This window comes from Doryrhamphus excisus, linkage group LG3, assembly GCF_037039965.1.
Source record: "Doryrhamphus excisus strain RoL-2023G ecotype Guam linkage group LG3, RoL_Dexc_Guam_v1.1, whole genome shotgun sequence".
Classification (NCBI taxonomy): domain Eukaryota; kingdom Metazoa; phylum Chordata; class Actinopteri; order Syngnathiformes; family Syngnathidae; genus Doryrhamphus; species Doryrhamphus excisus.
The window spans coordinates 13,673,419-13,691,229 of NC_136359.1; the positions used below are offsets into that span (position 1 = coordinate 13,673,419).

At 40.9% G+C, this 17,811-nt stretch overlaps 4 protein-coding genes across 6 annotated transcripts in view; 2 read left to right on the forward strand and 2 right to left on the reverse strand.

Moving 5' to 3' along the window:
- Positions 1 to 72: 72 nt before the first annotated feature.
- mblac2 (metallo-beta-lactamase domain containing 2) lies at positions 73 to 2,749 on the reverse strand. Its single transcript, XM_058071773.2, has 3 exons — positions 2,170 to 2,749; positions 778 to 992; positions 73 to 696 (listed from the first exon to the last, which is right to left on the reverse strand). Exons 1-3 carry the CDS (start codon positions 2,609 to 2,611, stop codon positions 523 to 525), a joined length of 831 nt encoding a protein of 276 aa, XP_057927756.2. The 5' UTR covers positions 2,612 to 2,749; the 3' UTR covers positions 73 to 522.
- A 111-nt stretch (positions 2,750 to 2,860) lies between these two features.
- Positions 2,861 to 6,664, forward strand: polr3g (polymerase (RNA) III (DNA directed) polypeptide G). Its single transcript, XM_058071774.2, has 8 exons — positions 2,861 to 3,083; positions 3,253 to 3,387; positions 4,334 to 4,463; positions 4,819 to 4,884; positions 5,336 to 5,395; positions 5,661 to 5,728; positions 5,787 to 5,903; positions 5,982 to 6,664. Exons 2-8 carry the CDS (start codon positions 3,277 to 3,279, stop codon positions 6,069 to 6,071), a joined length of 642 nt encoding a protein of 213 aa, XP_057927757.2. The 5' UTR covers positions 2,861 to 3,083; positions 3,253 to 3,276; the 3' UTR covers positions 6,072 to 6,664.
- lysmd3 (LysM, putative peptidoglycan-binding, domain containing 3) lies at positions 6,207 to 11,347 on the reverse strand. The gene is made up of 3 exons (XM_058071771.2): positions 11,182 to 11,347; positions 9,575 to 9,846; positions 6,207 to 7,483 (listed from the first exon to the last, which is right to left on the reverse strand). Exons 2-3 carry the CDS (start codon positions 9,839 to 9,841, stop codon positions 6,797 to 6,799), a joined length of 954 nt encoding a protein of 317 aa, XP_057927754.2. The 5' UTR covers positions 9,842 to 9,846; positions 11,182 to 11,347; the 3' UTR covers positions 6,207 to 6,796.
- A 112-nt stretch (positions 11,348 to 11,459) lies between these two features.
- Positions 11,460 to 17,811, forward strand: part of adgrv1 (adhesion G protein-coupled receptor V1) — an 80,753-nt gene continuing 74,401 nt past the window's right edge. For all 3 annotated transcript variants that reach the window (XM_058071120.2, XM_058071121.2, XM_058071122.2), the window contains exon 1: positions 11,460 to 12,202. The gene's annotated coding sequence lies outside the window, so the exon portion shown is untranslated. The remainder of the gene's footprint in view (positions 12,203 to 17,811) is intronic.

Below are 17,811 nucleotides of genomic sequence, written 5' to 3' on the forward strand. Positions count from 1 at the left end.
CCCACAGGAGTGGATGTCTGATGATGTGAAGATGAAAAGAATGTAAAACATGTCTCAAAGCAGGCAGGCAGGCAGGCAGGATGCAGGCTTTATTGTCAATGTTGAAATAGCCAAGCTTTAATAGTGCAAAGCACTGTTACAAACATGGGAGGTAGTAGAGTCCCTGCAGTAGTACACCTGCAGTATGCATAGAGTATACATACAGTACTATAGACATATTGACTCTGCTTTTAATACCTCAGTGCTGTGTTGTATCACACTTGTGCTATATATATATATATATATATACTGTATATATATATGTATATATAAAACCATACATCAAGTACAATCACACTGATCAGTGCTTTATAATAGTAGGCTTCAAATAACGCTGATTATGTCATTCAATGTGAACATATTATACAGAAAGTTTGGCAATAATAGGACTTCTCGTGGACGCTTATATATCACTTACAGATAAATACAGGCTTCTTTTATTGTGCATTTTGTGCTTCCTCCTCCAGCAGCTCCAGCAAGCAATCAGCAGACACTCCTCGGGTGAGAAGCCCTCAACGCCACCCCGGCCACAGTGCTCCACGCCCAAGTGGAGAACTTGGCCGGGCAGGTTCCCGCCCTGGTGATGTATTGGGTGGCGATTCGGTGGAGGCGTTTGGCACCAAAGGTATGGTAGTGTCCTGGCAGGACTTGGTCCACCTGGTTATTATAGCATTATTTGATTTAGGTTATTGTTATATGGGATGCCACTAGATTGTGCAGACGGTCCCAATGTGCTACCTGCTCGCTGTCCACCAGGCCCACCAGACGCTCACAGCTGCTGATATAGTCGCTGACTTGGCTGTACGGCAGCCAGTCGATCATGGCGCCATCGTAGACTACGTCTCCGCTGAACAGCAGCTTGTTGTCACGGTCGTGGAGACAGATGCTGCCCCTGGAATGACCCGGCATGTGAAGCACCGTCAGCTGTCTGTCTCCCAGGTTGATGACGTCACCTGTACAGGAGACATAGATAAGGTGAGTCAGGTGTGTGTGTGATGTCGGATATACTGCCATGATGGATGATTATGAGGGTTTAAGTCAGGTATGAGTCATGAATGGCGGGATGGTCCACCTGCACTGCAGCATTGTGACACAGCACAGTGCACAAATAAAGCAAGGACACAAAGGAAAGTGTCAACTTTAGATGAACGACCTCTTGAGTAGGCTGTTGTCACCTGTACACATACCATTCTTTACATCTGCAATCATGCTGAGCTGGGGTAAGCTCCAGCTGTATAGAAAATGGATGGGAATCTGTGATTGGTTCACTACTAGTCCAGGCTGTACCTCACTGGGGTAGACTCAATTAGGTCGATAAAGAAAAATATATCAACAACTACTCGCATGTTAACTGAAAAAGCATTTATAGTTCCCCCTGTATTGTGGTTTACAACATGAATATTTGTCCTACATGTATTTTATTGACATATTTACATGTTATGCTAACACCGCACTGGTGTTTATACAAGTGTCAAGCTATGAAAATGGAATTAAAATGCTATTATGCTAATATTTGCATGCTACTAAGAGTAACATTTAGCATAATAGTCTTTACATGTGCTCACCTATGAAAATGGCTGAAAATGCTACTCTGCTAATGTTAGCATGCTAACAATAATAATGTGCTAACATTAACATGCTAAACAAATAGCATAATAGTGTTTTTATATGTATCTAGCTATGAAAATGGTAAAAAACATGACTGTTAATGTTAACATGCTCACAATGTTAACATGCTAACGTTAGCATGCTGAGACATACATAGTAGTGTTAAGTGTTTATATATGTGTCTACCCATGAAAATAGTTAAAAATACTAGTATGCTAACATTAGCATGCTAAATGTCCAGAATGAGTTGAGAGTTTGAATTTGGAATGGTTTGAATCGCATCAGTATCAGTATAAAAATATAAAATACATGGATGGGCTTCCGGTCAGCTGGGATAGGCTCCAGCTCATAAGTGGTTTAGAAAATGTATGGACAAATTGTGATTGCGTTTACCATTTGCGCAAAAAGGAATAATAATAAGTGGCTACCCAGCCTGCTAATGCACTCCGCAACCATTTCTAGATAATAGCACAGCAATCGACCGTCTATTTTACGACCTAATGTTTTGATTACATATCCTACCTTCCTGCAGGATGTGTGTGGGCTGCACAGCCTTCACTTTGTAGTGCCTGGCCCTCCATCCAGGACTGGGAGCCTCGGCTATGTCGCTGTCACTCAGCCAGGTGACGGTCTCGTAGTTGTCCCCGTTAGCTAGAGCCTCCACCTCAGCGCTGTGGACGCCCACCTGTTGGAACTGATGCAGGCCTCCGGAATGGTCGAAGTGAGCGTGGGTGGCGATGGCCAACAGCGGGTTCTTCCTCTGCGGGTCTTTGCCTAGCAAGCCCATAGCGTCGATATAGTCCGGTAGGCTCCGCAAGCCAAGTCCCGTATCGATCACCACGTCCTGGTGGGAGCCGCGCAGCAGCCATATATTAGCCCGGTTCTGCGACTGATAGAAGCGTTCCTGGATCCAGAACAGTCCGTCTCCGAGCGATTTGTGCGCGTACCAGTCGGCTGCAGACATGCCAGATCATACACGGTTAGACGGGTGTGCTGGAAGAGCTGTCAGGTGGAGGTGAAGCACACCGCCTGCTCGCCTAGCTAGATGGTATGTTTTCATTCAGGTTAACGCTATGGACGTTGGACACGCCCTGGTAGAAGAGAAAGCACTGTGATTGGACAAAAATGCGGAAAACAAAAATGCACAGTTTCATGGCTATTGGTTGAAAATAAACCACACCTCTCGTGACGTAGTTTAAAGGGGAAGGGAGTCGCACCCCTGTCGGCATGCTGACTTGAATATGTCCACGTTACCGGTGTTAAAAAGACTTCTACTTCATGATATTTAACTGTGCGTGTGTTTGATTTAAAACTATCACTCTAGATCATGTGGATGCGCATTATACGCTACCCCACCGAGTAAAGCCACGGAGCCTTAGTAGAGTGTACAAGCTCGCCTCTATGCCTCAGTTCTGACGGATTTAACATTCCCAATAGTGAGTATGATTATTTATACTCACTATACTATCTACTGTATGTGCTGCATCATTTCAGGGCAGTACAATATGCTGCAAGATGTCAACATTTGTCCTGACATGAGCACGTGCTGGACACACTGACGTAATCCACTGTGTGTGTGTGTGTGTGTGTGTGTGTGTATGGCAGGTATAGACAAGGTCTGCAACAATCATGGCAGGTAAGGGACGTGGAGTGGCTGCTTTCACCTTCAACATAGAAGCTCTGGGCATCGGCAGAGGCAGCATGCCAGAAGCCAGGGTGGGGCCCAGTCCACTCTTTCCAGTAAGTCCACACACACACACACACACACACACCATCACGTCAGTCTTTCTCTGCTGAATCTGGATTTTATAAATAAATACTGGTAATCAGTCCCATTGTCAAACAAGTGTAACAATAAGTTAACCACTGCTGTTAATAAGAGCTTTTCTGCCTGTCACTCACCAACGTCAATGACCTGGAAAGTTAACATGGAGTTTTACTAAGAAATGATTGCAAAAAAACGTTTTTGTTTTTAAAAATGGGTCTAGAACAGGGGTCTCAAACTCAATTTACTTGGGGGCCACTGGAGCTCGGGTCTGGGTGAGACTGGGCCACATCAGGTTTTCCAAAAAAAAGAAGCATTTATTAAAAACAATTAAAAAAAAAAACTTCACTTTGGTTCCAATTTTCTACAAGAAAAGCTCTGATAAAACATTCCACTGTTCTCAAATATCTTAGTTTTTATTTTTCTACACAAAATAAGATGAAAAATAAATAAACAAATCAAGAATAAAGAAAATCAATCAATCAGTAATAAATAAATATAATAATAATAATAATAAAACGGCAAATAATAAAAACTTAAGAAACCACATATAGTTGGTGGGCAAATTATTTTTTTCAGATTAAAATTAACAAAGCATTATTAGAGCCCTGTAGACATGACAAAACATGACTATAGTCACATTTATACGCTTTTTATTTACAACATATTGTGCAACTGCAGGGTCTTGAGACACATGCTAACTTGCAAACTCGAGAGCTAGCGACCTAAACGGTAGCCTTCAAGTTGTTTCCTTTAAACTTAAATAGCCAAAAACTTACCACTTCCACATGGATAGGGAGGATAACTATTAACAGTTATTTAACCTTTAAGCGTGTTTGAGACCTCTGGTCTAGAACAAGAGAAAGTCATCTGAGGCTGAACAGACGAGGATATTGTTATATGTAATCTTTCTTCTTCCAGGTCACAGACTTCAAGCCTGTGCCACTGAAGGTTGGTGAAGAGGAGGACTACATGCTGGCTCTCAAACAGGAAATGAGGGGAACCATGCAGCGGATGCCATACAACATCAAGTTCCACTCCAAAAAGGCAGGTGAGGAATGCATTTCAAACCTTCAACTGATTGGATGCAGCAATTGGGAAGTGATACATGCTGTATAAGAATATACCAGTAGGTCTTGAATGTATATTATATGTTCCGTTTATACTTATATACTCCAGTTTGTAGATTTGATTTTTGTGCTAGTCTCGTTTCCACCACAGGGTTTATTCTTGATTTTTTATTTTTTGCATGTTTGTCACACACAAATGTTTCACATCATCAACTAATTAAAATATTAGTCAGTGACAACACAACTGAAAACAAAAATCCAAACCTACACTGTTGTGGGTGGGAAAAAGTGAGAATGTATATAAAAATTAAGTATTATCTTGTTCACTTCAAACAGATGTAGAGAAATACACTGAGAGATACTTGAAGCAAAAGCAGATAGATGATGAGGAATGGACACCAGGTAATAAAAAAAAACATGACAGTGGAATCTTGGTTAGGATCTGTTCCAGTTTTTTGGTTAACATCTGAGATTTATGCCAAATCCAGTTGGCAATATGACGTGCGTTTTGAGTCCAACTTTGCTCTTAATGTACTTTTATCACAAAACGTTCTGTTAGCATTCTTTGCTTACGACCAAAGTCAGAGATGTCGCGCGTCTGACGTCAGTGATTGACTCTCAAAAATGTTAACACAAAACACGTTTGTATAGTTTTTACAATTAGTTTTACATTCATAAAACAATTACAAATGCATATAAATAATGCATAAGGCTTTCTGGAACGAATTAATTGGATTTACATTATTTCTGGGAAAATAATTCTGGAAAAAAAGTAAAGACAATAACCAAGGTTCCATTGTATTGCATTATGAAAATTGAGAATATCTGTAATGTATATGCTTTATATTTTAAGACTGGAATGTCTTCCCAAAAGAACTGATGCCACAAAAGAAGAAAACAAGAGTGAAAGCAGGTATTTTAATCCCATTCAAACTGGCCATATTATTACAGTTGGATTAAGTTAGAGATTTTTATTTTGTTAAATAAAAGGCTAGGAAATTAATTTAAGACTATTTTTCATATTTGAACGTATGAAGTAGTTATATGAATGTCATTTATTGTTTTCTACTTGCCTGTCATCTCCAGGTAAGAAACCCATTTACCACATATAAAATGTACTTTTGACTCAAAATATGGTCAGGGAAATAATATTTCAACTAACTAGGCAAATCCAACAGGCTCGAAAAAGAAGAAAACAGTGAAGATATCCAGCAAAGATGCAGAAGACGTGTTGACTAAATTGAATGTAAGTTGATCAGATTCTTTTTTTTTTTGGCATGCTTTTAATGTTGTCAATTCATCAGGAGCTGGAGAAAAAAGACGGAGGTGACAAGTCAGACGAAGACAAACCACAGAAGACAGGAAATGAAGAGGAGGAGGAGGACATTGAAGGCGAGGAATATGAGGAAGAGGAAGTTGAGGTTTGATCTGATTTCCAAATATGTCATAATCACAAATGACTACCAGAGGTTACTTTTTCAACTATTTTCACTTTTTAGGACAATGACTACATTGAAAGCTACTTTGACAATGGTGAAGACTTTGCGGCAGGCAGCGATGACAATATGGATGGAGAAGCAACATACTGACTCTTACCTCAATGACTTTAATTTATTTTCATTATATATTGGGTTGGACTGCTGTAAAATTTATTGTTTATATTGTGAAAAAAAAATTCTTTAAAGAACTGTAAATAACAATGCCATGTATCCATGCTGGCAATATTTGAAAATAGTTTTCTTTATTCTCCAGCCTGTAAGAACATTTCCACAGGTTGAAAGGCACATACTGTCAACAGAAAAATGCTTTTCCATAATCTACACAAGTATTGAAGTAAAAGGGCTTTACACAAAACCTGTCATAATTGAGTCATTGGAGGAATGTTTTCCAATGAGCCTAAGATTTTTTTTAATGACATTTCCTCAGTTTAAAAAGAAAGCACATCACTAATTAACTTCCATGAGTGTACAATGGCACAATAGTCTGGAAATATATTATTTCTAAATTAGAACAATGAACATGATTCATCCTAGAAATAACCATGTCGTATGCAAAACGGACCAAATACAATAAAATAACTTTAAGCCCAAATGCATAATTAAACATTTCAAAGAATGGACATGAATTGTCCATACTTAGGGAACATTGCATGTGGCTTCAAAGGCAGCAGCAGCATGAATGACCGTGTCCATTTGGGTGGTCATCTTGGTTTAAATTAATAGAAATATATAGTGTAAATGTTTGTTCCCTATTAAAGTGACAAGATTGCATTGTTTTTAATCATGTCATTAGAGTTACTATGCCACTACAGACGCTATGTCTTTCCGTGTTCTGCGCTGTCCACTCTGAGGCCTTGTGTGGTTTCATGAGGTACAGCTCCAGCATGGTGTGGGGAGCCAGCTCCTGCATAACTGTCTTCTGAAGGAATGGCACCATGGAGATGTCCAGTAGACATGTCCCGCAGGCCCTCTATTGGCGTGCTGTGATGGCTGCCCTCAGTTTTCATGAGGACTTCATAATACAACAGATAAAACACAGGCGTGACGATGCCGACCACCAGCATGATGACCACAGCAGTCCACCATCTCATGCCCCAGTCTGCTCCATAATAAGGGTCCTTTTTCTCCACTGGTTTGTACTCTCCTTTTCCCAGCAAGAGCTGATTCTGCTGGAGGGCTAAAGAGGACACAACTTCGTTGAGGCTGCTCCTAGATGGACCGGTGGATTTGACCAGTCGCTCGATGTCCTTGTCCTTCTCCATGAGGAAGCCTTCCACGCTGTCTGTGGAAGAGGAGGAGTCTGTGGAGGACTCCACAGGGAGGGAGGTGATGGGCGAGGTATGAGTCAGGCGGTGGGTTTCAGAAGAGGGGGCTGATTTGAGAGGTCCAGTATTGTGAGTTTCTGTCAGGACGCTGAAGCGTTTGACAGGAATTTTTACAGATCTCAGGCCGAAGAAGTCTTGCTCTGTCAGGAGATTGTTTGCACGCTTTAAATCTGCCACCTAAGAAACACACAAGTACATACAGTAAGTTTAATATTGTGCTTTTTCCACTTTTCTGACCTATAAATGTAGTTAGAATGTTGCATTCTTGTGTTAAACGATGCCAAAGTTTCAGATAATGAAGTTTGCACGTTTGGAAGTGAGCCCTGAAAGAAGTTTGGGATGGCTTTAAACGCTGTTTCAGAGAGTGTTTTAACACTGGTGGTTTGTGATGTCACAGATTGACAGGCTTCCTTATATGGGCGTGCACTGTAGGCCAGATAAGCTCTCTGCCCTCTCCCAAGCCCTGCCTCTCTGTTTAGGGTATTAGCAATGTCTCCCAGGAAGTGCTTCTTTGGATGTAAGGGAAAGCTGCATTTGTTTACAATTCCTGATGAATGAGGAAAACATCACGCTCAAGTGGTGGGAGTTCCTGATTCCCTACCAGCAAAAGAAATGCATATTCAGGGCCGTAACGTGTTGGCCAGGTCTCTGCAAACAAGCCAAAAAGAAAATGGGAAACAAGCCAAAAGTCGCTTATCAGAAGTCACCAACCATGATGTTTATATGTAAAGCAACCGGTCAACCGGAAAAGCCAAACATTTACCTTTAACCTTTACATAAGCGCCTAGCGTTTTGGGAGGCACATAGTGTATGACCAATAATCGCAGTTAAGTCGGTGCATATAAACAGGGACGTCACACCGAGATGTGAAAACTAAAGAAATTGGACATATTTAGTGTTAGCAAACAGGGCTCTACATTAAAAACAAAAATGACTTGCCCATGGGGAATCCTTAAGGTGAGAACTACTTGCCCGAACTTGCCCCATGTGAAATGAAAAGACTGCCATAATGATATCATCTAATTTTTGTGGCATCACATGAGAATCTCAAATAAAGATTAAATGATTATCATTTCTTGTGGTTGTTTTCCGACATAGATCATGATTAAATAGATCAAATTGTGGAGATATATGTTAACATGGCATGCCATACTACCTTACACATCGTAGTCGTAGTAAGCAGTGATATTTATAAGTTGTGCACCACAATGAAACATTATTGAATAGACACATTTGTGTACTAGTAAAGTGTTTTAATCCAGAAAAAAATGCTCAATGGTCAAACAAAAATTTGTGAAGCAAAGGTGAGAAAAATCCACAGAGAAATGGAAGCGCTAGATTTTGTAGCTTGTGCAAAATCAGCACTTGGTATTGGATCTAATCAGTGGTGTTTCATTGTGACCACTTCAAATTGTCACAGCAATGTGATTCACCTGTGCCATCATTTGATTTGCTTCTGCTAATAAAATACTTGTTTAGGAGGCACTGTTTCATCACTTTTTGGTGTTTTCCTTCAGAAGTTGTTTAAGAATTAAATGATGTTGGCAGGGACGCCATGATAGATGTTTTCCTAGTCAAACGATCGCTGATTGGTTGATCGCAAACAAGATCGCAAACAAAAACGCAAACAAGAACCGGGCCATCGGTACATCGTTATTGCGAACCGTATAGCAAGTGTGATTATAACCACATAACCAGATGATACCCATATTACTATATAGGAAAGGTAGACATGACTTTGTCCTGGCTATTGCGCATACTACAGCCAAGTCCAAATATATATATATGTGGAAGTAAAAACGATTTATTCATACTCTTCACACATAACCAAAAATCTTGCCACGTCTGTGTGCACTCTCTCACTGACTACATCAGCGGCCTGTGACAATAGCTTTCAAATCTCTCACCCTGGACCCGGCTTTCCGCTATCCCTTTTCACACATGGGTCACATCCAGCCTCTAATGCTACCGCAAAGAGTGGCGACTTGCCAGGTTGACTTTGACTCACCCAATTTTGTGACCCTTTACACAGAACTTCATGACAGGAAAAGATGACCTCAGAATAAAGTTTGCGTATTTCTGCATATTTAGTTTCCATTTTTCATAGCCTTGCATGGTCATTAGGAATGTTAAAATGCTACTTATGATGACCTGTAAAGTTACTAGAGGTTTTATACTGGCAACATAGGTAGCTGATTTCCATGGCTGTGTCAAAAGCACAGCAAACAGACCATCTCCCACTTTTAGTTTCAGTGAGTGAACACTTACCGAGCAATGGTACTGCAAGGCAATGCTGTTCAGGGTCTCCCCCTCCTTGATATCTCTAGTCAGGTAGACAATATCGTCTACCCTCTCTCTGGACGTGCTCCTTTTGTTTCTTTCTCTGCCACGTGGCCGCAGCTCAAAGCTTTCCCCATCCTCCTCGGACAGTTCATTCTCTGAATTATTGGTCCCAAACAGGTAGGCATGACCACCATTGGAAGTTTGAACCATGCTGGCAGCTTGGAACCCATAGTGCTGACCTCGACCAGTCATTTTCACTGTATTAAAAGAGGAAAACATTATATTAGTTGTATGATTTGATTTACATTACCATTGATAGGGTAGAAGCTATTCATGTTTATTTCAGGCAGTGCATTTTCAATATTGACCACAATTGAAAAACTATTTCAAATATAAAAGTTTCACTGTGCTTTATTTTGAAAAACATGCACCGGAGTCATCTGTCTGCCTTTTGGCACTTAAGCATGGGTGACTAGATAAAGTATGTATGCAAACAGTCGTGTTGACATTCACTCTGATCCTTATCGTGAGAATGAAAAATAGTCAGTAAAATATGTAGTCAAGTGACAACAGCTTGTCACATGCTACACCTATCTACGCCAGTGTGTGTGATCGCTCACGTTTCCGTATCATTCGACTTTCTGGCATCTGTTTACACATTTTGCCTGGCTCTCACTGCCTTTCTGGCGGCATTTAGGCAGCTGTTTTTTGTCCCACGGGTAAGCTACAAGTGGCTGCCCGTTCAAGTGGAACATGCTATTTTACTTTTTTTAAAGTATCACCTAACAATCTTGCTCTCCTTTTTATAATGCTTCTTCATTATAATGCTTGTCTTCAAAACACTGTGTGTTGACGTTGTTAAACATAAACACATAGTGTGTCCAACTTTGAGACAGTGATGCTATCACAGTGATCTCCAACAGGTAGCTCGTAAGCTAGCAGTAGTAAACATTTAATTATTTGGTTAATTCTGTCATTCTGAACTGAAAATATTAATGAACAATTAAATTTCCCATGAAATCACATTAACAGGCATCAAACTAGAATTAGGTCCGTGTCAAATAGTACTAAATCTTAAATCTACAGTGGTTAATTACTGGGCACAATTTGAGCCAACTTCCATCCATCCATTTATTTTCTATACCGCTTATCTTGGAGGTGGAAATATCTTTGTTATCTTGGCTGTAACAATGTGTACACTGTGTAAAGTACTCATCAACGTCGTTTACATAAACCTTATCTTGACATGTTCTCAAGTCATTACAAGGTAAGTAATGCAAACGAAGAGCACTACAATTAATTAAACCAGCCTGCCTAATGTAAATACTATTTAGCGCGTATACGCATTTATACAGACAGTAAAAGTTTTGCATTCTCAATATACACTTCTCGTATGACTTGAGGGTAGCAAATATTGAGTTAGTAAAATACCCTCATCGAAGGTTCATCATTAAGCTCAACTGGCAAAGTAAAAAAAAACATTAGCACAGACTATGCTAAAGCTAAGTAGCGTCTACTGTATATGGCTGCAGAACAGTTCGATCGGTATAGTTTATTGTGATATGTTTTTAAAAACACACAACTTTTCTTACCTAAATACGTGAACACCGATCAGTTATCGTTATCCTCAATAACACCCATGACGGCGTGGGGGGGTATAGTAATCCTCAGCGTCACCTTTTCGCCGTTTTATAGCATTACCTCCACACATGCTAGCGAGCTTCGCTACAAGTGTTGAGCTGCTACTGCTCAAGCCACGTCAACACACATGTGACGTCATGACGTTGGCCGCTTCTGAGTGCGGCTCACCAAGTCCCGCGAGATGGCGCTGTCTTGTTAAACTCAAAGAGCGGGATTTTGCAAACGAAAACATTGGAGACGAACGTAAACCTGAGCTCGGTTTATGCTAGGAACATTCTTAGTTTTCACGAGTATTGTCAAATATGGGTTACATTATATTTAATGTTTTAACTTTACGGTATTCTAATTGGGACATTGCCACAAATGGCACATAAAGGGACAAACCCAGGTTATACTAAGCATGTCACCCGGGTACGATAACTATGGCGTCATTTTGTTTGCTTCCGTACTTTTTTCCCACAAATTTAAGCGGAATGACTTTAAGCGAGGACGAGTCCTGCGCTCGCCTTTCGGCTCACACGGTGGCGCCGTCGGCCGCCAAAGAGAAACCCGTTTTCGGAGACAAAGTGGAGATTAACAACATCCCGTCTCATTAGCTTCAGCCACTGAGCAACAGCTACCTAATCTTTCAACAGGGTCAGCGTGCATGTGCTTATGAACGTGTACAGCCATAGTGGCTCTCACATGGAGAGAGAGAGACAGACAGAGAGAGCGAGATAGAGAGAGGGAGGTCAAGCCTGGGTCCGATCCGCTACTTTTTGTTTGACCGTCTGGAGTCCCGTTTGTTAGTTGGATGGAATACGCGCTTCAGCTCATGTTGCTACCTCGGATCCCACTACTGCCCTGCCTGAAGGAATAGCGGACTTTTAAACACCGTCAAAGGGGAGAGGAGGCATCATCCATGTTATCCTCAAGCTTAAGGATATCTCAGTAATTTCTCTTGGACTTGGACTGGACGGGCAAGGTGTAAAGGTAAAATTGCATGATGTTATATTTCGATATAATACGAAAAGTTCTGGAAAATATTATTATTGTTATTATACATTTTTTTATTTCTAAGAAAGCAAGGGATGGTTGCTGTAAATAAATGTCTCCTCATCAATTAAGCCAGACAACCCAAGCAGACATAACACTATAAGTAAACCATTATAAATGACACGGTCCTAATTTTCTTTCTCACACTGCTCTCCTCGCTAATAAAACTGAAAAGCCTAAATATTGATTCAATGCGATCACCAAATGAATGGCCGGCTTACCCATTGACAACAGAGACAAACGCTTCCATGGTTACATGCAGGATCTCCTGTGTGATCGCTCCTCTTTGTGTGGGCATTTTCTCGCCCACGGAAATCAAACAAGGATCCACACACAAGGGGAGAGAGCTTGGAGGGGGACACTCATAAAAAAGTCCCCCTTGACCAATTTATAGGGCTACTTTAAGTAATCTTGGCACACTTGTGAAGTGAATTATCCCATTTGGATGCGGTCTGCAAGATTTTATACCTTTATCAAGGCTGTATGATTTACATCAGTTGAGTAATTGAATGTGTCTACCTCATGTAATTGTTGTGACATGATGTCATCTTCTCTCACAAATCTCTTTTGTTGCCTCCTCTGCACAGTTTAATCCGTCTTGCACCAGGCAGGAGTGGGGAAGGAGCAGCTTCTGTACCCATTCAGCACTTACACCTGCTTCCCACTCCACCGCCTTGATACAAAATGAAGCATCACAGCCTTTGTTTCCCGAAAAGAAGCAACTAAACCTGACATGAAATCTGTACACTTTGATTAATACTAACGTCCGTGATCTCACGTTGGGCCATTCTTGTTGATGTGCAACCCCTGAGATCCTCTCAGGCGTTTGTTTGTCACTGTTTATGTCATTGCCTGGCAGGGGTCAGCCCTCAGTGGCCTGTGTGAGGGCCCAAATGTGATTCACGGGGAGGAAACTGTTTTACTGCCTGCTTTCTCCCTCCTTCTGTCTCAGCCTCCTAATGGGCAAGTGGCACAAAAGGGGGACAGTGCCGTAAACGGGGGCTGCTCATTGATGAGAGAGCCTGAAGGGTTGTACATCGGAGACAGGGTGAGATTAATGATTACCGGGTATGAGAGAGGGATAGCATTCCCAGTGTGTGGTTATGGAAGGGAATGAACACAAAGCTGTACATCCTTTTTGACACCTTGTGATCGATTTTGTGATGAATGACACTAGACATTGAAACACAAGTGGTTTGTCATTGTTTGTCACACCTTCAGTAATCATGCATGAAAAAGACACTTTCAGGTGTACACAAGATTACCTTTTGGGCATTCCTTTTTCATTTAAATATAGGTAAAGAAAAGACAAGTAATTTCCCAATTCCTGTTTTTTGATACTGAAAATAAAAAAACGGGAAACAAATCATCTCCCATCTCTTGTTTGTAAATTGGAAATCAAAATACAGAAAAAGAGCCTTCATGGTCCTGTTTTGATGAAGACACTGTCACTCAGTTAATGTCAAGTTCAGATTTACATAAGTGTATATTGAAGACTCATTAATGAAATATATGCATGGTGGCACGGCGGTCGAGTGGTTAGTGCACAGACCTCACAGCTAGGAGACCAGGGTGGCTCAATTCCACCCTCGGCCATCTCTGTGTGGAGTTTGCATGTTCTCCCCGTGCATGCGTGGATTTTCTCCGGGTACTCCGGTTTCCTCCCACATTCCAAAAACATGCTAGGTTAATTGGCGACTCCAAATTGTCCAAATGTATGAATGTGAGTGTGAATGGTTGTTTTTCTATATGTGCTCTGTGATTGGCTGGCGACCAGTCCAGGGTGTACCCCGCCTCTCGCCCGAAGACAGATGGGATAGGCTCCAGCACTCCCGCGACCCTCGTGAGGAAAAGCGGTAGAAAATGAATGAATGAATGCTACAACATAGCTCTATTAATGCAAATTGATGTCTGTACAGTATAATGTTGTTTCTTCACTGTGCGTCCTATTGCACTTCATTTAAAAATGAAGTATGCGGATCAAAAAGATCCGCTGTTATTGTGTCCATGTATTGAGCCCACGCCAATTGCAGGAAGTCAATTAAGTGAATCACAATCTACCAATGGCTGTACCTTTACATACAGGTTAAGAAATATACTGTATGCACTGTATCCTTAATGGTTAAAGTTTTACCGAGGCTAGACTCTTTTGGGAGTTTCTATGCATCTTTTACTGATAGAATGGGCAAACATGTTGATTTACTTTTAACCCTTCAAACCAAGGCCACAGATTTTGCTGCTGAAAAAGTTGGGAACAATCTTTAATTGGTTGCTAAAGAGTGCATGAACACAACCACGACCATTATAATAGTTGCCATGGACATTGTGGTTAAAAAATAATCATTTTCTGTGATTATAAGGACTGATGTGAGTATAAGGACTGCTTTGTCCATGTAGTCGACTGCAAGCTGAAATCGAGTTTGAAGGCGTTAACATTGGCACAGCGGTTGCTTCTTGGACATCTGCCCCTCTGTCCATGGTTGTATAAAAATGTCTTGACTTGTACGTATTACATTGAATTCTTCATGACTTATAGCCATCATTGAGACTGGGCATGTCATGAAAAGATAGTTCGGGAGACACTGTTTAAATGTATATACATTCATGAGAACACAGAGAATTAGTTTTTTTTTTTAATCAAACGCCAGTTGTCGTAATGCAGATTTACACTTACAGTGGTGATAGCCAAAATGTAAAAAGGACAAGATATACAAATGTGTGATCATGACTTCTCAAAACCCGAACAAAGTTCCTTTCAGATTGGCTGACCAGGCACAGACACAAACTCAATTAGTCTTAAGTCTTATATAATGAGATGCCATGCCATGTTTCCATAAATCCCATATTCGGTTGTGCTTCCTGACAGGAGACACGTTTTAGTGGTTGCTGACCTTGGAGCAGAAGGATAGGGAAGTGGTAGACCCTAAAAGATGGCCAACAATCCTGAGGTCTCTTTGGTGGTCCCGCCCAAGCTCATTTGGTTCCCGTAGTATGACGATTACTGCTGCAACCCCATATCCCCCATCCCTTTACTGTCAACTTGTAAAAGGAAACAAATAGACATATCCAGTTTATACGCAGACCTACAAACTGCTGCACCTTCTTACTGTGTATGCAGTATTATATAGTATCTGGACTTAGGGAAAAGGGTTCTGTGTCTCAACTCTGTACACCTTATATACAGCCTCAGTTAGTCAGGTTCAACACTACATATTTAGTAGGATGTACGTAAGTAATGCCCATCCTTCCATTCATCCTTTTTTTAATTCATTTTTCATCATTAGGTGAAAGGTAGGTTTAAAGTTTAAGTAGTGTGCTTTAAAATTATGGAAAACATGTTTGTGTTGTACAAAATAGCCCTTTCAGTGTGGCGCGTTTGCAGTTTTTTGTAGTTTGTCGCTGCAGGGGGGGATGCACACATCCCTGGCCCCTTTTGCATCTCTGATGTTCCTCATTGTTCTGCATTAGGTCTTGGCAGAGGAATTTTAAAAGTTGATGAGGGTGATTGAACACATTATTTGTCTTGACATGCATTCATCCACTATTTTTCTCTTAATGCCTGTCATTCCAGATTATAGCTTTGTGAGTTAAACATTTCATCATAACAAACATTGCACTCATCCATTTACGTGAAGCACTGCAGGGGTGCAGGATGGGAATAGAATGCTTTGGATTTCATATATGGCCAATAATGCAAAATTATTAAGCTGCACTGTATTGCTATAAAAGTTGCATTGCCGCAATGAAACAGACCATCCTTTTTTTCCCTACAAATAAAAAATTAGTTGGTGGCCCCACTTGGTAGCGAGGTGTCTCGCTCAAGCCTAAAATCAAACATTTTAATGGTAAAAGGTCTCCTTTCAAATAAATGCCTTACTTTGTGAGGAAATACTACAGTTCCATGGTTGTGTGATTGATTGGACCAGAGTCCTTGAGCAGGTTACAAACTGAGATTAAATAAACAACATTGTTCCTTTCTATCAATACCTAAGGGAACAACCAGTCTCTGTGCTGCCATCTGGCACTCTGGAGTTCTTGAAAGGGGCTCCTCGACACCTACTGTACTGGGAATGTGTGCAGCCGGGTTCTTGTTTACAATTAGGAGGAGAAAAAAGACCATTCTGAATAGTATGGTTTTGATTCTTCTAGAGGGGAAGTTTGCTTCCCAAAAGTTGTAGAATATAAAGAAAAGAGAACTGTGGCCATGTTAGTAATGCCCACAAAACCTCCAAACTAGCAGGAGAGAACAAAACGTGTGCTCCTTAAAATCGTGCACTGTTCAAAGAAACGTAAAGTCCTGCTTCTTCTCAATGAAAATACAGCTTCTGTTCTGCATGGTCTCTCTCTTTTGAGAGGTCTTTTGAAATTCAATTAGCATTTCATCCAGGCCCAAGCGGTTACATGCAATGAAGTAATACCCATTCCAAATTGGCCCGTTGGTCTGCAAGGCTGTGGCGAGCACAACCTTGATTAATCCCCTCAAAGTTTTTTTCTGTCTGCCGCGATCTGCATGTGTCGTACAAGCTAATCACGTGCAAAAAATGTTTTATACGCCGTGGTTCCTACTGAATTGGAACCACTTTCCCTATTATACATCCCGTCCTGACCGCTGTTGCTTAAGTAGGAGAAAGCATTCTTGCTTTTATTTCTAGGCATGTTGAATGCACTTAGTGGAACTTAAGAGCAGCATGCCACAGCTGCATGGACAATACCTCAGGAAAACTCTCCCCTCTCTCTGTTTTTTTTCTTTCACAGTAAAATGCACATTTGATTGACAGGAGGGAGAGAAAGGCCGCTGTGAAGTATTCTCTGACAATAGCCTGGGTGCTGACCTCATGCATTTTTGTTCTTTAGAAGCATATTCATTCAAGCTTTTGGCATAATTTGAGTGTGATTCATCACACACTGCCATCGTTATTTCGTCCTCCTATTTGCAGAACTAATGGTAGGTTGTCAATTTTTCCCTTTTAAAAATAAATACATTTCTTTTTACAGAGGTACAAGTCTCTAAAATAAGATCTGTGCGTAATGTGAAACCTAAATTCTTTATTAAGTCTTTTAATTCCTACTCTGTATGGTGAGAACATTGACTGATCTAAAAACACCAGAAAGGAAAAACTACATCCAAAATGCAATTATGGGCTTGTGAGTTGACCTGCTGTGCAAGCAGTGGCTACGCCGTCTGTGGGTGGTTTCTGGGGTAAAAGCCGACACACACTGGAGTGGTGTCTTATAAGCGCAGCTTTAACGTAAAACAACTCAATAAACAGAGTGGAGAAGACTGTGGGTTTTTAAGACAAGAGCCGGAAAAATATTTCAGATTTTTCAGATTTTATTTTTGATTAAGATGACTTTTAGATTTCACTGAAGTCTCACAAAATTTGCAGAGGTTTGCAGATATCACACATAGTGTTGCTATTTAGCTTGTGTGTTTTCCCATCCAATGTAACTAGAAACCGTTCAGCAAGGGCATCTCAGGACCAGGGGAGCCTCATGGCTAAGAAGACACATGGGAAAGCTTTTGATTAAGACTTTAAAGACTGCTG

Coding starts and splice junctions, on each gene's coding strand:
- mblac2 (XM_058071773.2), bottom strand. CDS start 2,611: ATGTCTGCAGCCGACTGGTACGCGCACAAATCGCTCGGAGACGGACTG. Junction 993..2,169: donor CACACACATCCTGCAGGAAG/GTAGGATATGTA, acceptor TCTCCTGTACAG/GTGACGTCATCAACCTGGGA. Junction 697..777: donor GCCTGGTGGACAGCGAGCAG/GTAGCACATTGG, acceptor TATAATAACCAG/GTGGACCAAGTCCTGCCAGG.
- polr3g (XM_058071774.2), top strand. CDS start 3,277: ATGGCAGGTAAGGGACGTGGAGTGGCTGCTTTCACCTTCAACATAGAA. Junction 3,388..4,333: donor GGCCCAGTCCACTCTTTCCA/GTAAGTCCACAC, acceptor TTCTTCTTCCAG/GTCACAGACTTCAAGCCTGT. Junction 4,885..5,335: donor TGATGAGGAATGGACACCAG/GTAATAAAAAAA, acceptor TTATATTTTAAG/ACTGGAATGTCTTCCCAAAA.
- lysmd3 (XM_058071771.2), bottom strand. CDS start 9,841: ATGACTGGTCGAGGTCAGCACTATGGGTTCCAAGCTGCCAGCATGGTT. Junction 7,484..9,574: donor CCTTGCAGTACCATTGCTCG/GTAAGTGTTCAC, acceptor TGTGTTTCTTAG/GTGGCAGATTTAAAGCGTGC.